Source organism: Falco rusticolus, chromosome 5 (genome assembly GCF_015220075.1).
Source record: "Falco rusticolus isolate bFalRus1 chromosome 5, bFalRus1.pri, whole genome shotgun sequence".
Lineage (NCBI taxonomy): Eukaryota > Metazoa > Chordata > Aves > Falconiformes > Falconidae > Falco > Falco rusticolus.
Genome location: NC_051191.1, coordinates 78577234 through 78592713, shown reverse-complemented (window position 1 = coordinate 78592713; position 15480 = coordinate 78577234). Strand labels below are relative to the sequence as shown.

The 15480-nt window shown below is 40.8% G+C and overlaps 1 protein-coding gene across 1 annotated transcript in view; it reads left to right on the top strand.

Moving 5' to 3' along the window:
* Positions 1-14622, top strand: part of WNT7B (Wnt family member 7B) — a 96152-nt gene extending 81530 nt beyond the window's left edge. Inside the window, exons 3-4 of the mRNA XM_037390431.1 lie at positions 1442-1713; positions 12858-14622. Of these exons, the coding sequence (XP_037246328.1) occupies positions 1442-1713; positions 12858-13337 (752 nt within the window). The 3' untranslated portion in view covers positions 13338-14622. The remainder of the gene's footprint in view (positions 1-1441; positions 1714-12857) is intronic.
* Positions 14623-15480: the final 858 nt, after the last annotated feature.

The following is a 15480-nucleotide window of genomic DNA, read 5'->3' as shown; positions in this document are numbered from 1 at the left end:
TATAAAACACAAAAAGCCCCATAGTGTGCACTGGTCATTCAAGAATAGTTATGATACATATGAATCCTAAAATAAAAGATTAAAAATACCGTCTAAGGTTTTTTGGTTTTTTTCTCCTCTGGAAAATTTATTCTTTTTTTTTCCTTTACAAATCTGTTAACGATGTTAAAGCTCTGTGTGTGGTCATTAAAGCATTTCAGCAACTTTCTGCAAATTCTTTACAGTTATTCTTTGGCTGCAGTATTACAAGATTGCCTGTTTATCACCAGATAAACATGCAGAGGAAAACGATGATAGCGCTGAGAAGGGAACTTGTAGGGAAATGTTATAGATCAGAACAGCAAAAAGCCAAGGGCTGTGATGCAGCCCTGCTGAAGGTCAGTGACAGTGTGGTCTCATGTGAGAGCAGGAATGGGCTGTAGCATCCCTTTTGTTCTGCCCCTGTATCTCCTTGCTTATGTGCACCCCACAGGCAACTCGGCCAACCAGGGTACAGTAAAGAAAGGGGATTATTTACCTCTCTTCATATAGTCAATAGCAACAGCTGTAACATGGAACTGGGAATGAGGAACCTTGGCAAGCAGTGGCTTCACAGAAAAAAAAAAAAGGAACTTTCTAAACAGACTTTTTTCTGAACAAGGCTGTACTTCCATAACAGTATCTCACTTGTTTTGGAGAGGAAATAATGCTGCCACAGCACTTCCATACCCCTTGTATGCTCAATAGCCAAGGTAATGCAGAGGTCTGAGTCAGAGTGGGAGTGGAAAAAGGTCATTACAGCAAAATTAATATCGCAGAGAAGTCAGCTAGGGAAAGGGGTAGCTTCTACTTTACCTAGAAATAAAACAAAACCTACCCAGCTCTTGTCTCTATAGTCCTCTCTTGCAATACTTTCAGCATCACTAACGGAAGCTGCTGGAGCATTTATAAAGGTGGATTAGTAATCTTCCTCATTTGTGTTGTAGTCCTCTCACATGTCTGAAAGGGTCTGGTATTTTTTACGTTGTCTGAATGCTTTTCTTTTTCCATGCAGTGCCAACGGTTAGAGGTAACTGTCGTTTTCCAGTAAGCATTGCCGGCAGTGACTCGCTTATTATTCATCTGAAATAGATAAAGTTCAGCTTGCAAACCTGACTAGACAGTGTAAAAACAAATCAAGTTGCCTCACCTCACCACTGTCCAGAATCATTGCCAAATTGCCCCCTGGTGAATGGGTTTAGGTGGGACTACCATATGGCTGGTGCTTACCTGGGGTAATATGCCCTGGTTGAGCCAAGCATTTTAATTACATATCTAATTCTGTAGGAATAAGAAATACACACGTAGTACTAATGCCCTCCTCACATTGCTGCCTGACACCGTTCCTGTAGAAAATGTGTGTACTTTCTTTAGTAAGTGCTGCCTTTCTGCCAACCCATCAGCTTTTGGCTTCTCTCCACAGGAAGCAGGGAAGCTGCGTTCACCTATGCCATTACTGCTGCCGGGGTTGCACACGCTGTCACGGCCGCCTGCAGCCAGGGCAACCTCAGCAATTGTGGCTGTGACCGAGAGAAACAGGGCTACTACAACCAGGAGGAGGGCTGGAAGTGGGGAGGCTGCTCTGCGGATATCAGATACGGCATTGAGTTCTCCCGGAGATTTGTTGATGCCCGAGAAATCAAAAAGAATGCACGGAGGCTGATGAACTTGCACAACAATGAGGCTGGAAGAAAGGTATTCCAGAAAGGATGAGGGATGGGGAAATGTGTGCACTGGAGGACGGGGGGAGGCTGGCTTGGTGGCAGGAGGCCATCCCGAGAATTTACCCCTCTCTGCTGTTATCCCACACTCACTCATCAAGTTACCTGATGGCATCTAATGTTTATATTTTGTTGGTGTTTCTTTTTATTCAGAGATGACCATGTATTGTAGCTGCTCCCCTAAACGTTTCTGCTTCCTGTCTTCTTTTCAGGCCCGCTGGTAACATAGAGGGTTTTGGTGGAGCTGTTTGGCATAACGATAAATTTTTGCTTTTCATCTCCTTCGCAAAAATCTAGCAAGAGATGTTGGGGCCCATGATGGGACAGGACTGAGTGTCTGCATTGCATTTGTAGCTATTTATTCCATTCCAAACCAAAATACTTCTTTGACAACAGCTCTAATGAAATATTTCATAGCAAATGCACAACTGTCCATTTCTCAGCGGCGGGCTACAAGCAGCTGCGAAAGAATCACTTTGGAAGAAGAAATTTTAATGTCTACAACAACTAATACGTTGCTTTCAATGGAAACAATAAACATCACAGAGCTATGCCAATATACGTCCATTGAATAACAGTCCTCATAGGTCTCAAATCTTGCCCTTGAAAAAGTATAACAAATCTTTCTGCGTAGTGTATAACTACCTCAGGTGAGATTTTACTATACCCTTCCAAGTTTTTCCGCAGGGTTAAAAACATGCTGCTTCTGCCCTCCGGTGTTGTAGAAGACTCCAGTATACCAGTCCTCCACAACCAGCCCCCAAAGTTAGACTGAAATTTTCTCCTTTAAAATAGTGTGTGCTTTCAGTCCTACACTGAGCACTGGCCGCTGCGGTGGGCAGAGGTGGCAGAATTGGCAGTGACAGAAGCAGTACAATTACCTTACTGCCTGTATTTTCCTTATTAACACTCAGTTCATGCAACAAAAACTCCTGGGGATTGCAGCTGGCTGTGCACTGAAACTGAAGTACGAGCAGTTATCCACTGGCATGAAAGTACTGTATAGATTCAATGTGATGCAAAGACCAATTATGGGGCATAATCTCAAATGAAGAGACAGGATCGATACTTGAATGATGGTTGACACTGAGGTCTTGAGAGGTGAAGGAGAGAGCTGACTGAAAAGCCAGACAGAACAGCATCCTTAAGAGGTGTAAGAACAGAAGTTCTGTTCTTCTCTTGGTAAAACAGAAGCTTGCAAGACCCACTCCAGGTCTCACCACTTCTCTTAGCCTGGGCGTTTCACCTCAGCATCATACATTATGTTCAGATGCAAAAGAAGATGGAAGCCACCTGTTAAACTTGCAAGGGAGCATTTTATTACTGCTAGGTGCATTATCATCCCTGCTTAAAGTGGCGATCCTCTGTGGTGGGCACTGTGTCACCGCCACAGAGATGCTGATGCATGTCCCATTTTGAACATGGGGATGTGAAAGAGTCTAGATGTGAAAGAGGGACAAAAGAGCAAAAGCGGATGCATGGATAGAAAACAGTGAGGTCCCTTGCCCAAGGACAGAAGACAGCTCAGTATCTGAGCCAGGCACTGATCCCAGATCACCCAGTATAACCCAATAACCAGTAACCACTAGGCCACGTTGCTGATTCTTATTAAGCAAATTGCATTTGTACTCTTTATCAGAATTTCATAAGCAGGGGACATAAACAAACCAAAGTGTGTGTTTTTACACATACCAGGGTAGCAGCATCCATGCAAATGCATTTCTCTTAACCTTTCTAAAACTTAATTTTTTTTTGCAAATGTTCTTGTGAAAACAAAGGATAACACTCACTTTCATGTTTTTGAGACAGTAACAAAAAGGCCTATAGATACTGACAATATATTTTCCCAAACATATTTTTTTTATAAACAGTATTTTGGAATTTAGCCACTTTTTTTTGTTGTTGGCATTTTCAGTAGTTATTTATACCCACATATATTCATTATAATCATTAATGTATTGTATCGCTTTTAAAAGCTAAGGATGACTGAAAGGATTTGGTGTAGCTTTTTGTTTTTGTTTTTAAGTACAATCCATCAAATCCCAAGGAATGTGCTCATATAAAATATTGCTGGGGTCATGTTTAGAATTAATGTTGGTGTGATGACATACATTCCCATGAAATGGATATGCAAAGGTGTACAGTATATAATACTTAGTGATTTTGGTTCATCTGAGATCATCTACTATTTGTATAATTTAGACATTATGAATTCGAGAGTAACTGAAACTAAATTTAGGACAAAATTCTGGAAACTAGGCTGTTTTCTTTGTTTTGAGGTTGGGCCATTACAAAAGCAGCCACAGAATTTTGTGCAATTTCAATGTGAAATCACAAGTCCCTTCTGAGAATCCAGGCAGACTTGAAATCTGACCTACACTCACCTGAAATTTGGCAGTTACGGGGGTCCTGGGTAAACCTGGGTTGCATTGTGAGCTTGACACAAAATCTGAAACCAGGAGATTTTGCTTATGTGTGGATGTCATTCCGACACATTCCACATGGTCCTTACTGACACTCAAGTCAGAAACAACTGCATTTACGTCTGGACATTTGTGAGAAGCACAACACTGAGCCTCCATCTTCCTCATTTCACCTTCCAAAAATCTCACAACACAACTGGGAAAAGCTCGTACCTCTCTGAGCAAGACTCTGTCAGCATGTGACTAATCTTAAAATTCGGAAACAGTTTGGAACCAAGCTTCTGTTCATGACTGTTATTATTAGGGACCAAAGCAAGGTTATTTCCCCCTTCTTATGAATAGGAATAAAAGGTAAGAAGGAGATCACAGGCAACTCAGATTATTTTTTTACTTCTTTGTTGCTTCTGAATTTCTCAAATAATCTTTTCAACCTTAGAGTGGGAATGCCAAGACAGTAAAGGAAATATATATGCTTTTGTAGTTTCCTACAGAGATTTTACAGCACTTTCACTATTTAACATCCCGCACCCACTCACCCTCACCCCCCAACATTTACAACTCTAATTGTAAGGCTCACAGTTCTTTTTTAGTCACACCAAACTGGCTTTTTGAGTTAGGTAAAGATTAATGGTATTTAGCCAATAAATCTGTTATCTTCCTTTTAGTCTTCTCCTTAAATCCCATAGGCTCCTAAGGCAGAAACAGGAAAAAAGGATGCAGAGAGCTCCCAACCCTACCTACAGTTATTTTCAGCTTGCTCTGAAGTCAGTGGAAAGCACTTGATAACGTCACTAGATCTCTAACAGGTGGCCAGAAGATCACTGCTAGGATCACTATCCAGGACTCTGACCACCAGTTTTTCCCCCAGAGCAAATATTTGGATGCTTTCCTATACCATCACATGGATTTTTTCATATGCCGGGGCAGGAGTCTTGCCCACCCTCAGTCTCTCCCAGCACTTGTCCCAGACATGCCTGGAAGCTGGAGGCTTTTGTAATTATATCAGTGACTATAATGTTTTGCTCTCATAGGGATGTTCTCAAAAGCTGGCCTGCTGGTATTTCACTGTTGGTAAAAATAGAGTCCTGAGGAATTTCTCTTTGAGGAAAAAACAGCACGCTGTATAAATAATTGCAAAAATTTTGCAAACAGATGAAGGGGGGAAATAGTTCCGGGGGCTCTTTAACCTGAGTCTGGGGCTGGGATGCTTAGCACAACACTCTGATAAAGTAATTCCCTGGAATAAATTTATTTAGGTTTTTCAGGGGCTTTCTGATGACAGTGGAAAGAATGAATCCCCTGATTGCCCCATGTTGCCTCCCCTAATGGCTCTGCATTTCATTTCTAAGAACTGTTTCAGCTAATGGCAAGTTTGTGAAGTTTCTAATAAATTTATAATGAATAGCAACAGTGACAAAATAATGGACTTGCCATTGGTGCCATTTGGAAGAAATAAATGCTTAGGGATTCCTGGTGACATGAGATGCTACTGATGGAAGATTTATGCTTTGTGGCAAAACAGCGCCGTGCTGTGTAAAAGAGCAAAGCAGTTAACTTCACCATCAGTTTTCAAATGGCCGCTATGATTCAGGGTGGAAAGTACAAGTGTGGTAAATGAAAACAAGCCCCCAAAGGAAGACTGGTGTAAGTCTAATGCAAATGTTACTGAAAGAATGGTTTGTTGTAAATCTGAATGATTGCAGAGAGATCTGTGGGCAAAAATTTGATAGAGTAATGAAAAATTAAATACCAACAAAACCAAGTAAGCTTTGATGCTGTTTTATGAGATAGCTTTCTGCCATGTATTTTTAGAAACAAGTATCCTTATTCTGGAATAAATGAACTTAGAAAGAGTAACATCTGGGAATGCACACCATTAATCTTAACTTTTTGTTGAAAGCTTCAAAACAATGACCGCTCTCATGGGGAATCTCAATTATAAAAATGGGGTTTTCTGTTTGTTTGTTTTTAAGGGGGGAACTAAAAGAACAAGCTGACAAATTGGTAGCAGATCACAGCTTTTACCAAAAAGAAGAAAACAAATGTTTCTAACAGTTTATCAATCAATTAGGCTCTTACGATAGACAATGACTGTGGTTATGCGGAGAAAAAGCTGGCCTATTTCTTTCCCTTCCAGAAACACACCCATCACGCTGACTGCCAGCAACTCAGCCTGGTACCATCCCAATATTTATTCCTTTGTAATGTCTATGGGTTTTTCTTCTTGGTTTTTTTGAATGCCTGGAAGATGACAACATCTTATTTTGCATTTGAAACAATAAGAGTGTGGGGACAAAAAAAAAAATAATTCAGACTCTCTTCAGAAGAGATTATTAAATTACTTGGGACAACATTTCCATCTAAGCCATGGCTTGTTCTCACAGTTCCTGGCGCCACAGGACTGTGGTACTGGGAAGGGTTTTTTTGCTGACATGCCTTGGCTGTAGAACAGCTAATGAGGTGATTTGTTGGTCACCATGCTTTATATATATACATACACACACACACACACACACATGTAGAGTGTGTGTGTGTGTACATTTTTATGGATTTTAAAAACATTTCTATGTTTGTGCACAAAATATGTAAGGAAGTGTTAGCTCACTTCACCTCACATGAAATATTTAAATTAGTAAGTTCACTTCTGCAAGATGCACAGCATGTTGTAATACGTTGCAGGCTGCCCTCACTGTCACCTAACAGGACATAAAGGTTAGAAGCAATGCCCAGAAAACGACTCTGGATGAAACGGTTCAAAGTCCTAGTGCAGGCTGAATCCCAGTTTCAAAAGTGAAAGCCAACTAATTTTATGTTTTTATAAGCCTAAAATATTCTTTAAAATGTGACTTTGTTTCCTAAGTAATTTCAGTGATTTAAAGAATGCGACTTTCCAGGTTTTACAGCCCTAAGTCCATCATTTGCTGAAAGTTTCTTTCTCTAAAAGAGACAAACTATTTCACTGCACATCCCTTGTGAGAACACTCATGAAAGAAAAGCTTTCGATAGTTGTGCTTCATGGCATAATTTTCACTTTCCCACTTAAATTGATTTGCAGACAGATATAAATCCAATTTCAAAAAGTTTGGTGTTACAGCTTGGGTGGGTTAGATGGATAACTAATGCTTATCCATATGTCCTGAATATTCAAGCTTTGGCTCAAAAGCTCATGAGGATAGTTCTCCTGCTTCCAGTCGGGCTGGATTTACTAGCCTATTTTTTTCTTCCAGAAACACACCCTTAATATTGACTGCCAGAAGCTACATCTGGTACTATCCTACTTTTGAACATTTTGCTTTAAAATTAGAGGGGGGGAATAGCCAAATATTTTAGGACTTGCTAAATGGATTTATTCTAGAAATGCACATGCTCATGCATATCATTCTATGTATGCAAGACAGATATCATCCATCTAGTAAAATATTACTGCACCTCCTCAAACCTGACATCTCTATATAGCCTTACAGAACAAAACCAGCAATGGAATATTTTTAACCCTTTAAGATGAAACGTAAAATTTTACCTTCAAGCTTTACAGCAAATTTCATAGAAGAGAGTGTGAAATACTGCAATCACACTTGGTTTGAGGATGATTTGAAGGGTGCTTCTCAAGATTTTTGCTTTTTGCAACACTTCACTGTAAAAATAAAATTCAGGAAGTTTTAACCAATTGCAGCGGTTTATTGCTCAAACTTAGTGGCTTTTTTCTCTTCTTCTAGAAGGTAGAGAAGAGGCACAGATGGTTAGGCTCTATAGCTCATCCTCATTAAAGTAGGGAATTTCATCTGATGGGCAGGAGGTCCCAGAATCCCAGGCTTATTTTCCCGTTAGCCAAGAGAACTTGGGTAAAGAAAGCAGTGGGCTTTCAGTTTTTTTAATACATTCAGTGGAGATATTATGGGAGAGCATACCTTACCTAAGGAGGCAGGTGAAGGGCAGAAGGTCAGTTGGTGCCTCTTGGTACTTCAGAGGGTCCCCAGCCCTTCTGAGCTCTGGCCAGTGTCAGGGAAAAACCATCTCACGCTGTGGCTGGATACTGACCCGCTGCAAAGCAGTGGCCCCCTGCTCTCATCAAATTAAACAAAAGGAAAAATAGGGATGTGACAAGAGAAGGGGTAAGCACAGTGATTCAGTTCCTCATCTTCCATCCCACAGAGTATAAATAGTGTTTTGATGCTTGATGGAACAGCTTCACAGAGGAGCAAAAAGAAAAATATGCAGCTGAAGCACCCATATTCCTCTCCTGCTGGCTCCATGTCTTCAGGGCTTGGCACTACCCGAGGAGACATGGCATGAACTGCTCAATTTTGGGCTCTGTGATCTGCTATTAATGAAGGATATTTTCAGGACATTTGTATTAGAGAAGTAGCATTACACCCTACTAATGTTAGTTATACCCCTAGCTATCCACGTTAAAAAACCAAACCCAAACCAACTCAACTTTGTTTCCCAGATGGGTCCATGAGATCAGCGTTTTGTCAGCAGTGGTGGACCCCAGGCTGCACTGAGACTAAGGTTAGCCAGTGCCCACACACCATCAGCAAGCCATCAGCTCCTGTGGCTGCAGCTGCAAGTATCCAAAGGGGTGCTGACATCTTGCGACCAGGATACATCTCTTTTGGTACTGTTATTACCCAGAACAAAAATTGATAACTTGCATATTTGATGGGGGAAGACTCCTAAGGTCTTCTATTTCTTTTTGATACTGTAGTCAAAAAGTAATATGGATTTTGTTACATTCAACATCTGGTCCAAAAATGTGCATTTCCACTAAGGAAAACACAAACCAGAACAGGCAAGCCAAAACAAACACACACAAAATGTTACTATTGTTTTTACATATTTTATTCAGATAGGATTTTTAATATGTACAGAAACTGTATCTGATGTTATGCAGTTGGGTCTAGATATGGAACTTGAAAAAAATAATTTCTTTTCATGCGTATCATTTTGTTTTATTTCATTCTTCATGAGTCGTTTTCTACTTAACTGGCAGCGGACAACCTTCAAATTGCATTTTCAGCATATGATTTATATAGGTACAAAAATGTGGGATAAGAAAGCTTAAACATTATATTTCACAATTCATTTAACAAAGTAGCAGTAGTTAGAAAATTTTACTTGGCAAGATCATACTGGGGTGGGAGTGGGTCTGTATGTGGAAAAGGGACCTAAGGAATGTTCCTATGATTAGTCTGAGGCAGCACAGTTCAACGATGGGAATTTGCTCTGGGAGGTAGATCTTGCTGTAAACCATTCAAGATTAGATACAAGGCACTGACATATGACAAATGAAACTGCTGAGAGAGTGGGTTGTACGAGCTAATGATTTTCAATCTTTAATCAGGCACCTAGCTTGGCACAGTGTATTACATTTGAGTAAATAAGTACCTTTAAGGCTCAGGGTCAAAGCTCTGATGGGAATTTTGCTGAGGAAAACCGAGCTGGAGGGAGATTTAGGAAGAAAAACGTTAGTCACTCTTCATCCACAGCATTGAATGAACAGGGTCAAATCCTGCCATCTTTTGCCAGTGGCACCTTGCTGGCAAGTGGGAAGCTGCTTGAAACACCATGCAGACGGACATACCTCCAGGAAAGATGGAGCACGCTGGCTGGTCAGCAAAGAGGAACACTCCACACCATCTGGGTGGAAAGAAGGAAAAAAATGTTGCTTAGAATCTGCTTAGTTTGGGCCCTGTATTCCCTGACCTCCAAGTTTTTGGGCACAATTTTATACCCACAGCTGACTGTGGGCACACAAATTATAGCATTCAGGAATTTAACTACCTGATGATTGGGCCTGCGCTCAGTGTTGTAACCCCAAGCATTCCACATTCATGAGAGAAGCCTCCAAAAAAATAAAAAACCTGTAAGATTGGCTTCAGAATCATGAATTAATACTTTTTGAAACTTCTGGGTTTTTGAGCTTGCGTGGCAGCTTATATTTGCAAGTTCTTCCAGCACAATAAACAGTGGGAACCATTGAAAAAATAGAGCAGTGAAATCAGATTTCTGTACAGCAAAATGACTCATAAAACTGGACCTTCAGAAAGACAACAAAAAAAGAAATCAAGACTTAGGATAAAGATGGAGGTTGTATGACAGACTGCGCCAGACAGTGCTGCGTATAAATGGCAGCATCTCAATGAATACACAAACCCACAGGCAAACATTTATATATACACATATCCATATATAAATATACATCTACAAAGATATCACCTAGGACACCAGAAATGGTGATATCTTTGTCTTTCAGGAACAATGACACTTTCTGTTGTATCAGGGAAGCACATCAATGACAGAGACAGAAGCTCCTTGGAAGTGTCCAGGGTGTTGAGAATAAGGAGCCTCACAAGCTTCACCTCCTCCCACTCTGAGCGAGTCACTGACTTGGCCTTTTCAACCAAACACCAGACAACAGAAACACGTGCAGAACATGAAAAAACATGTATTCTTCATCAAGATTTACTACTTACGGAGTGGATCAGGTGTGGCAGATCCATCCCATTGGTAATGCTTTCCTGGAAGTCCTTAGATCTTCGGGGTTTTTGGTGAAGGTGTAGAAAAGGTTCCTTCCACCCATCATTTTTTCATGGATTTTGCTGCAGTTCTTGTAGCTGCAGCTGCGTGTTGACCAGTGGCTGAGAAAGCTGTAGAAATGGGCTAGTTTCAAAAAACGTGCACATTTCAGCAATATCAACCAAATCTTGTAAGCGCTTTTATACATATTTACATGCATATCTAAACACCAATAGATTATTCTAACTCAGATTTGCGGAATAGGGTTGCAATTGTGCTTGGGGTCTTTGAAAAATCATGTCCTTCTGCCCAGGCACGAAGTGGAGACAGTGGAGACCCCTGAAAAACCCTGGAGTATTTCATAAGGCATTCCCCTACTCACCACCACTGAAATGCTGCCACTGCAGCAGACGGTGGCAAGTTTTCTCTTTTTTCGATAGGGAATACAGGAAGGTGATACCATTTGTCAGTGGCCTTTCCAGTGTCCACAAAAAAACAGTTCATCGTAGCCTTTCTGATTTTCTTTTTTATAGTAGTCACACCTATAGGAACTTCTTCCCGCTAACCCTTCCTGGATATCACTTCTGCCTCTGCTAGGCTAACTTGACCTTGACCTGGGCAAAGCCTGTAGTTCCAGGAGGTCTAAGGTATTCTTCAATAGGATGCTCAGCTATCTTGTACTTGCTACTGTGTGTTGGCAAGGCAGAATCAAAACCAAATATTCTTTTCAATATTGAAACCCCAGAAATCTGGAAATAAACAAAACATACAATTTAAGTGAAACTCGAACAACTCAGGAGGGTGCCCTCTATTTGCAGGGATAAGCAGATCCCTACAGCTTTTATTTTAAGGCCAGTTTCTTAAGCAGTAAGCATTTTTTACTCCCTTCTACTTCATTATGCCATTGTACTCGGATTTCGGCCCTTTTATCCTTTGCCCATTTCAGTCATGTTCTGGGATCTGCAACAAAACCACTACAGGAGATGGTCTGCAGCATCAGTAATGCTTTAAGACAAGCTCGGTAGCTCATATTTCTTTGTTAGCATCCCATGGCGAATGGGAAAGATCAGTTTGCTTTGTTCTTAGGCCTTGATTTTCATAAGCTAATGATGGCTGTGGGTGTAATTGTGGTCAGGCTTAAGTGGTAGCGCAAGGGCAGAAAATCAGAGAGGCGCTTCCGTGAGGCTGGTTTCTCCTCCGCCATGCACACGGAGCGGGATGGCATCTGCTTGCCTTCCCCCCAGGCATACACCCACGACTGGAGAAGGAGGGATGTGCCAGTGGAGGTGGGAGGCTGGGAGCAGAGCGTGAGCCTGAGCACCCACCAGTTTGGGTCCCTTCTAGGGACCATCTGATGCTGGATTAATCTCCTCTAGCTTAACCTCCTCCAGCAATAGCAATAATAAAAGCTCCCCTTTCTCTTTGGCTCACAGCTGACAGGACCCTTCAGTGCATTTTATTTCCTCTAACAATTGTAATTGTTGCCCTGGTGCAACAGATATATTTGTTGCTGAACATTTGCTTGATAGTTGGGCTAAATAGTGTAAGGAGCGCTGCTTTTAAAGGGGATGGTATGCTCTGTGGTTTGAATAGGTAATAGGTGTGCTACTGTTGCCACTGCTGGTACAGGATAATTTTTTAATTATGCAGTAAACATGAATTTATGTGAAAACATGTGGCTGCTTTTCCAACCAGCCACACAGTATATATTGTTCTGTGATATTAAAGCTGGTCAAAAAATTTTAAACATTCTTTGAACACTACTTAGAGTAGTTAAGATTAAATATTCTGAATCTTACAAGACTAAAAATATTTTTTTTTCAATTTTCAAAAAGAAAATGGTTTGAATAATTTTTTTTAAGTCAGTGGAGTCCCATGAATTACTTTGGCTCTAAAGACATGTCTTGTGAAATTTAAGTAAATAGTTTCCAATATTTGGAGACAGAATGCAAATGTTCTTTAACAAAATGACAAAACACTGCATTTCCAGCTAGATGCCATGTAAAACAAAATGTGTTATAAGCATTCTGCTGGGAGGTGAGAAGATTTATAAGCATGCATTCGTAAAATTCAACCAGCAGTAATGAATATTCATATGAAGTAAACAGATTGAGATTTAGCAAGCTTGCAATACTGTTTTCCTGCAGTAACAATATGCAAATGTCTGTACACATAGGTTCTTGAAGAGAGGATGAAATTGGAGTGCAAGTGTCATGGAGTTTCAGGGTCCTGTACAACTAAGACCTGCTGGACAACGCTTCCTAAATTCAGAGAAATTGGATATATTTTGAAAGAGAAATACAATGCTGCAGTGCAAGTGGAGGTGGTACGAGCCAGTAGACTAAGACAGCCAACCTTCCTGAAGATCAAGCAGATTAAGAGTTACCAGAAACCCATGGAAACGGATTTAGTGTATATCGAAAAGTCACCCAACTACTGTGAGGAAGATGCTTCCACGGGGAGTGTCGGTACCCAGGGACGACTCTGCAACCGTACCTCTCCCAACGCTGATGGGTGTGACATGATGTGCTGTGGAAGAGGGTACAACACACACCAGTACACCAAGGTGTGGCAGTGTAATTGCAAATTCCACTGGTGCTGCTTTGTGAAGTGCAACACATGTAGTGAGCGGACAGAGGTGTTCACCTGCAAATAACGGCATCGTGCAAATGAACAGAACAAATCACCATGAGTGAAGAAAGTGGAGTACAACAAACAACGACAGCATCATTTTGCACATCTAATCTTCTTTGGGAAAAAAAAAAAACCAAACAACCAACCAACACCACAACAACCACTCCCTCCCCACTACTTACACTTCTAAGGATGGTGCATTTTGGCTGGCTGGCTGTTGTAACTGCTTTGGAAACAAGGGCAATAGGATTAAGGTGATGTTGACAACCACATGAAACTTCCTCTGTCTCTCTCTTCCCGAGCCCCCCCCCCCCCCTTTTTTTTTTTTACAACAATCTGGGTGTCGTAGAGTTCTCTTAGTGTTGTAAGTTATACATATCAGAGAAGCTGATTGCATTGCAGGTCCCATGAAACTTAAAAGAAAAAGACACTTTCTCCTATTTTGCAACAACAAAACCACCGAGCCCTGTGCAAATAAAGACTTTTTTTTAAGGAAACGAAATCTTCACTGACTAGAACACAGCAGTCTTCCTGCAAAAACCTAAATTTCTAAGAAAGCAGGTAGAGAGAAAACAACTGGTAGGGAGACAAAACCTCTGGTGGAAATACTCCACTATCAGTTTGGAAAAAAATAATGTTCACAAAATTACATCAGCTGCCAGTGACACTGGAACTCTTTGAATGAACATTAAAAAAAAATTATTTATGTTTTTAATAGTATAAAAAAATCTAAGCACTAACGGGTAGCTATGTCTTAATTCTGTACTAAATGTAAACTTATTGGAATTCTGACTTTATGACTTTTGTATTTGGTTCTCCCTAAGTTCTTCAATGCTACTGATATGTTGTCACTCCACTATTAGAGTTCAATTACTGTAGGCCTTAAGCAATTACCAGAACTAAGCAAAAAGATCATGTGAAACTGTGGTTACAAATGCTTGATAAAGACTTTTCCTGCTTGCCTCCTGAATAAGAATGACTCTTTAGACTCAGGCTTGAGGCATGGAGCACCTGCTTTCAGCTCCCTGTAGGGAGTTTTATGATACAAAGACATGCTTCGACAAATATCAAAGGTTTTGCTTTGCCGTCAAATGCACTGGCAGGATCTTCCAAGCATTGCATTTTGCTTTTAATGGTTGAAAGTTAATATTACCAATAGTTTTAAATAACTTATGCTCAGTATGAACTGAGATGTTAATAAAAATATGGTAGCTGAGCTCTAGGTTGCTGCAACCTGTGAGCTGTTGTGGCTTCACAAGCATAAGAAAGCTAAAATTTGGGTTAGTTTGCATCGTTGTTATTCTAAGGTTGGCAATAATGTACCTCCCGGTAAATATATGAATGTTAAGAAAGAAGCTGACTTTACACCAGCGCTCAATTCTAACTCATACACCTTTTCCCTATGAGAGATTTAAAAAAAATCCTCGGATATTTTACTACTGTAAAATCTAGTGCTTTTAGCCCCGAGAGCCAGATATGCCCACTTACAATGCAGCACACTGAGTGACAAATGTTTGCTTGTAGCAAAGGTCGCTACCTGATTTTCTGAAAACGTGGATTAAAAACTTCCTAATGTCTGCATATCTGCATTACTAGCTTTTGCCTCATTCGATTACTTTTATTGAAGGGCTGCAAGCCATGAGCCCTCCCCACCTGATACGGGAGCACTTGCCACACCACATGATGCTCTTTGGGCAAGGGGCTGGCAGAGCTACCACTCTGCCAACTCCCATGCTGGATATGTGAACGAGCCAGGATTGCCTCCATAATTTTTGGACCTGTATTATCAAAAGTAGCTACTCACTTGGGGACCTTCGTTTGAATGCTCATGAGGACCTGCCTTTCTGATCCCAAGCACTTACCCTCTGAAAATCAGACCCCTTTCTTGAGTCTGCCACAGAGCAATCCAAAACTGAAGAGCTCATTTTTTCCATTGTTGCTGTTGGTTTCTAAATACCAGCCTTGGTGTGAACGAGTGCACCTTCAAAGAAGTCAGCAGGGGCCCTCAAAAATGCTAGAGTCACTCCATATTTGAAGTCTCTTTGATTCATGGGTATTGTTGTTGAATAATAGTGATATACTGTATCTTCACTACATTCTTGACAGGAAGCAAATAAAGCTCCCAAACACAGTAATGCACAGTCTTATGGTACTAGATACTGTAA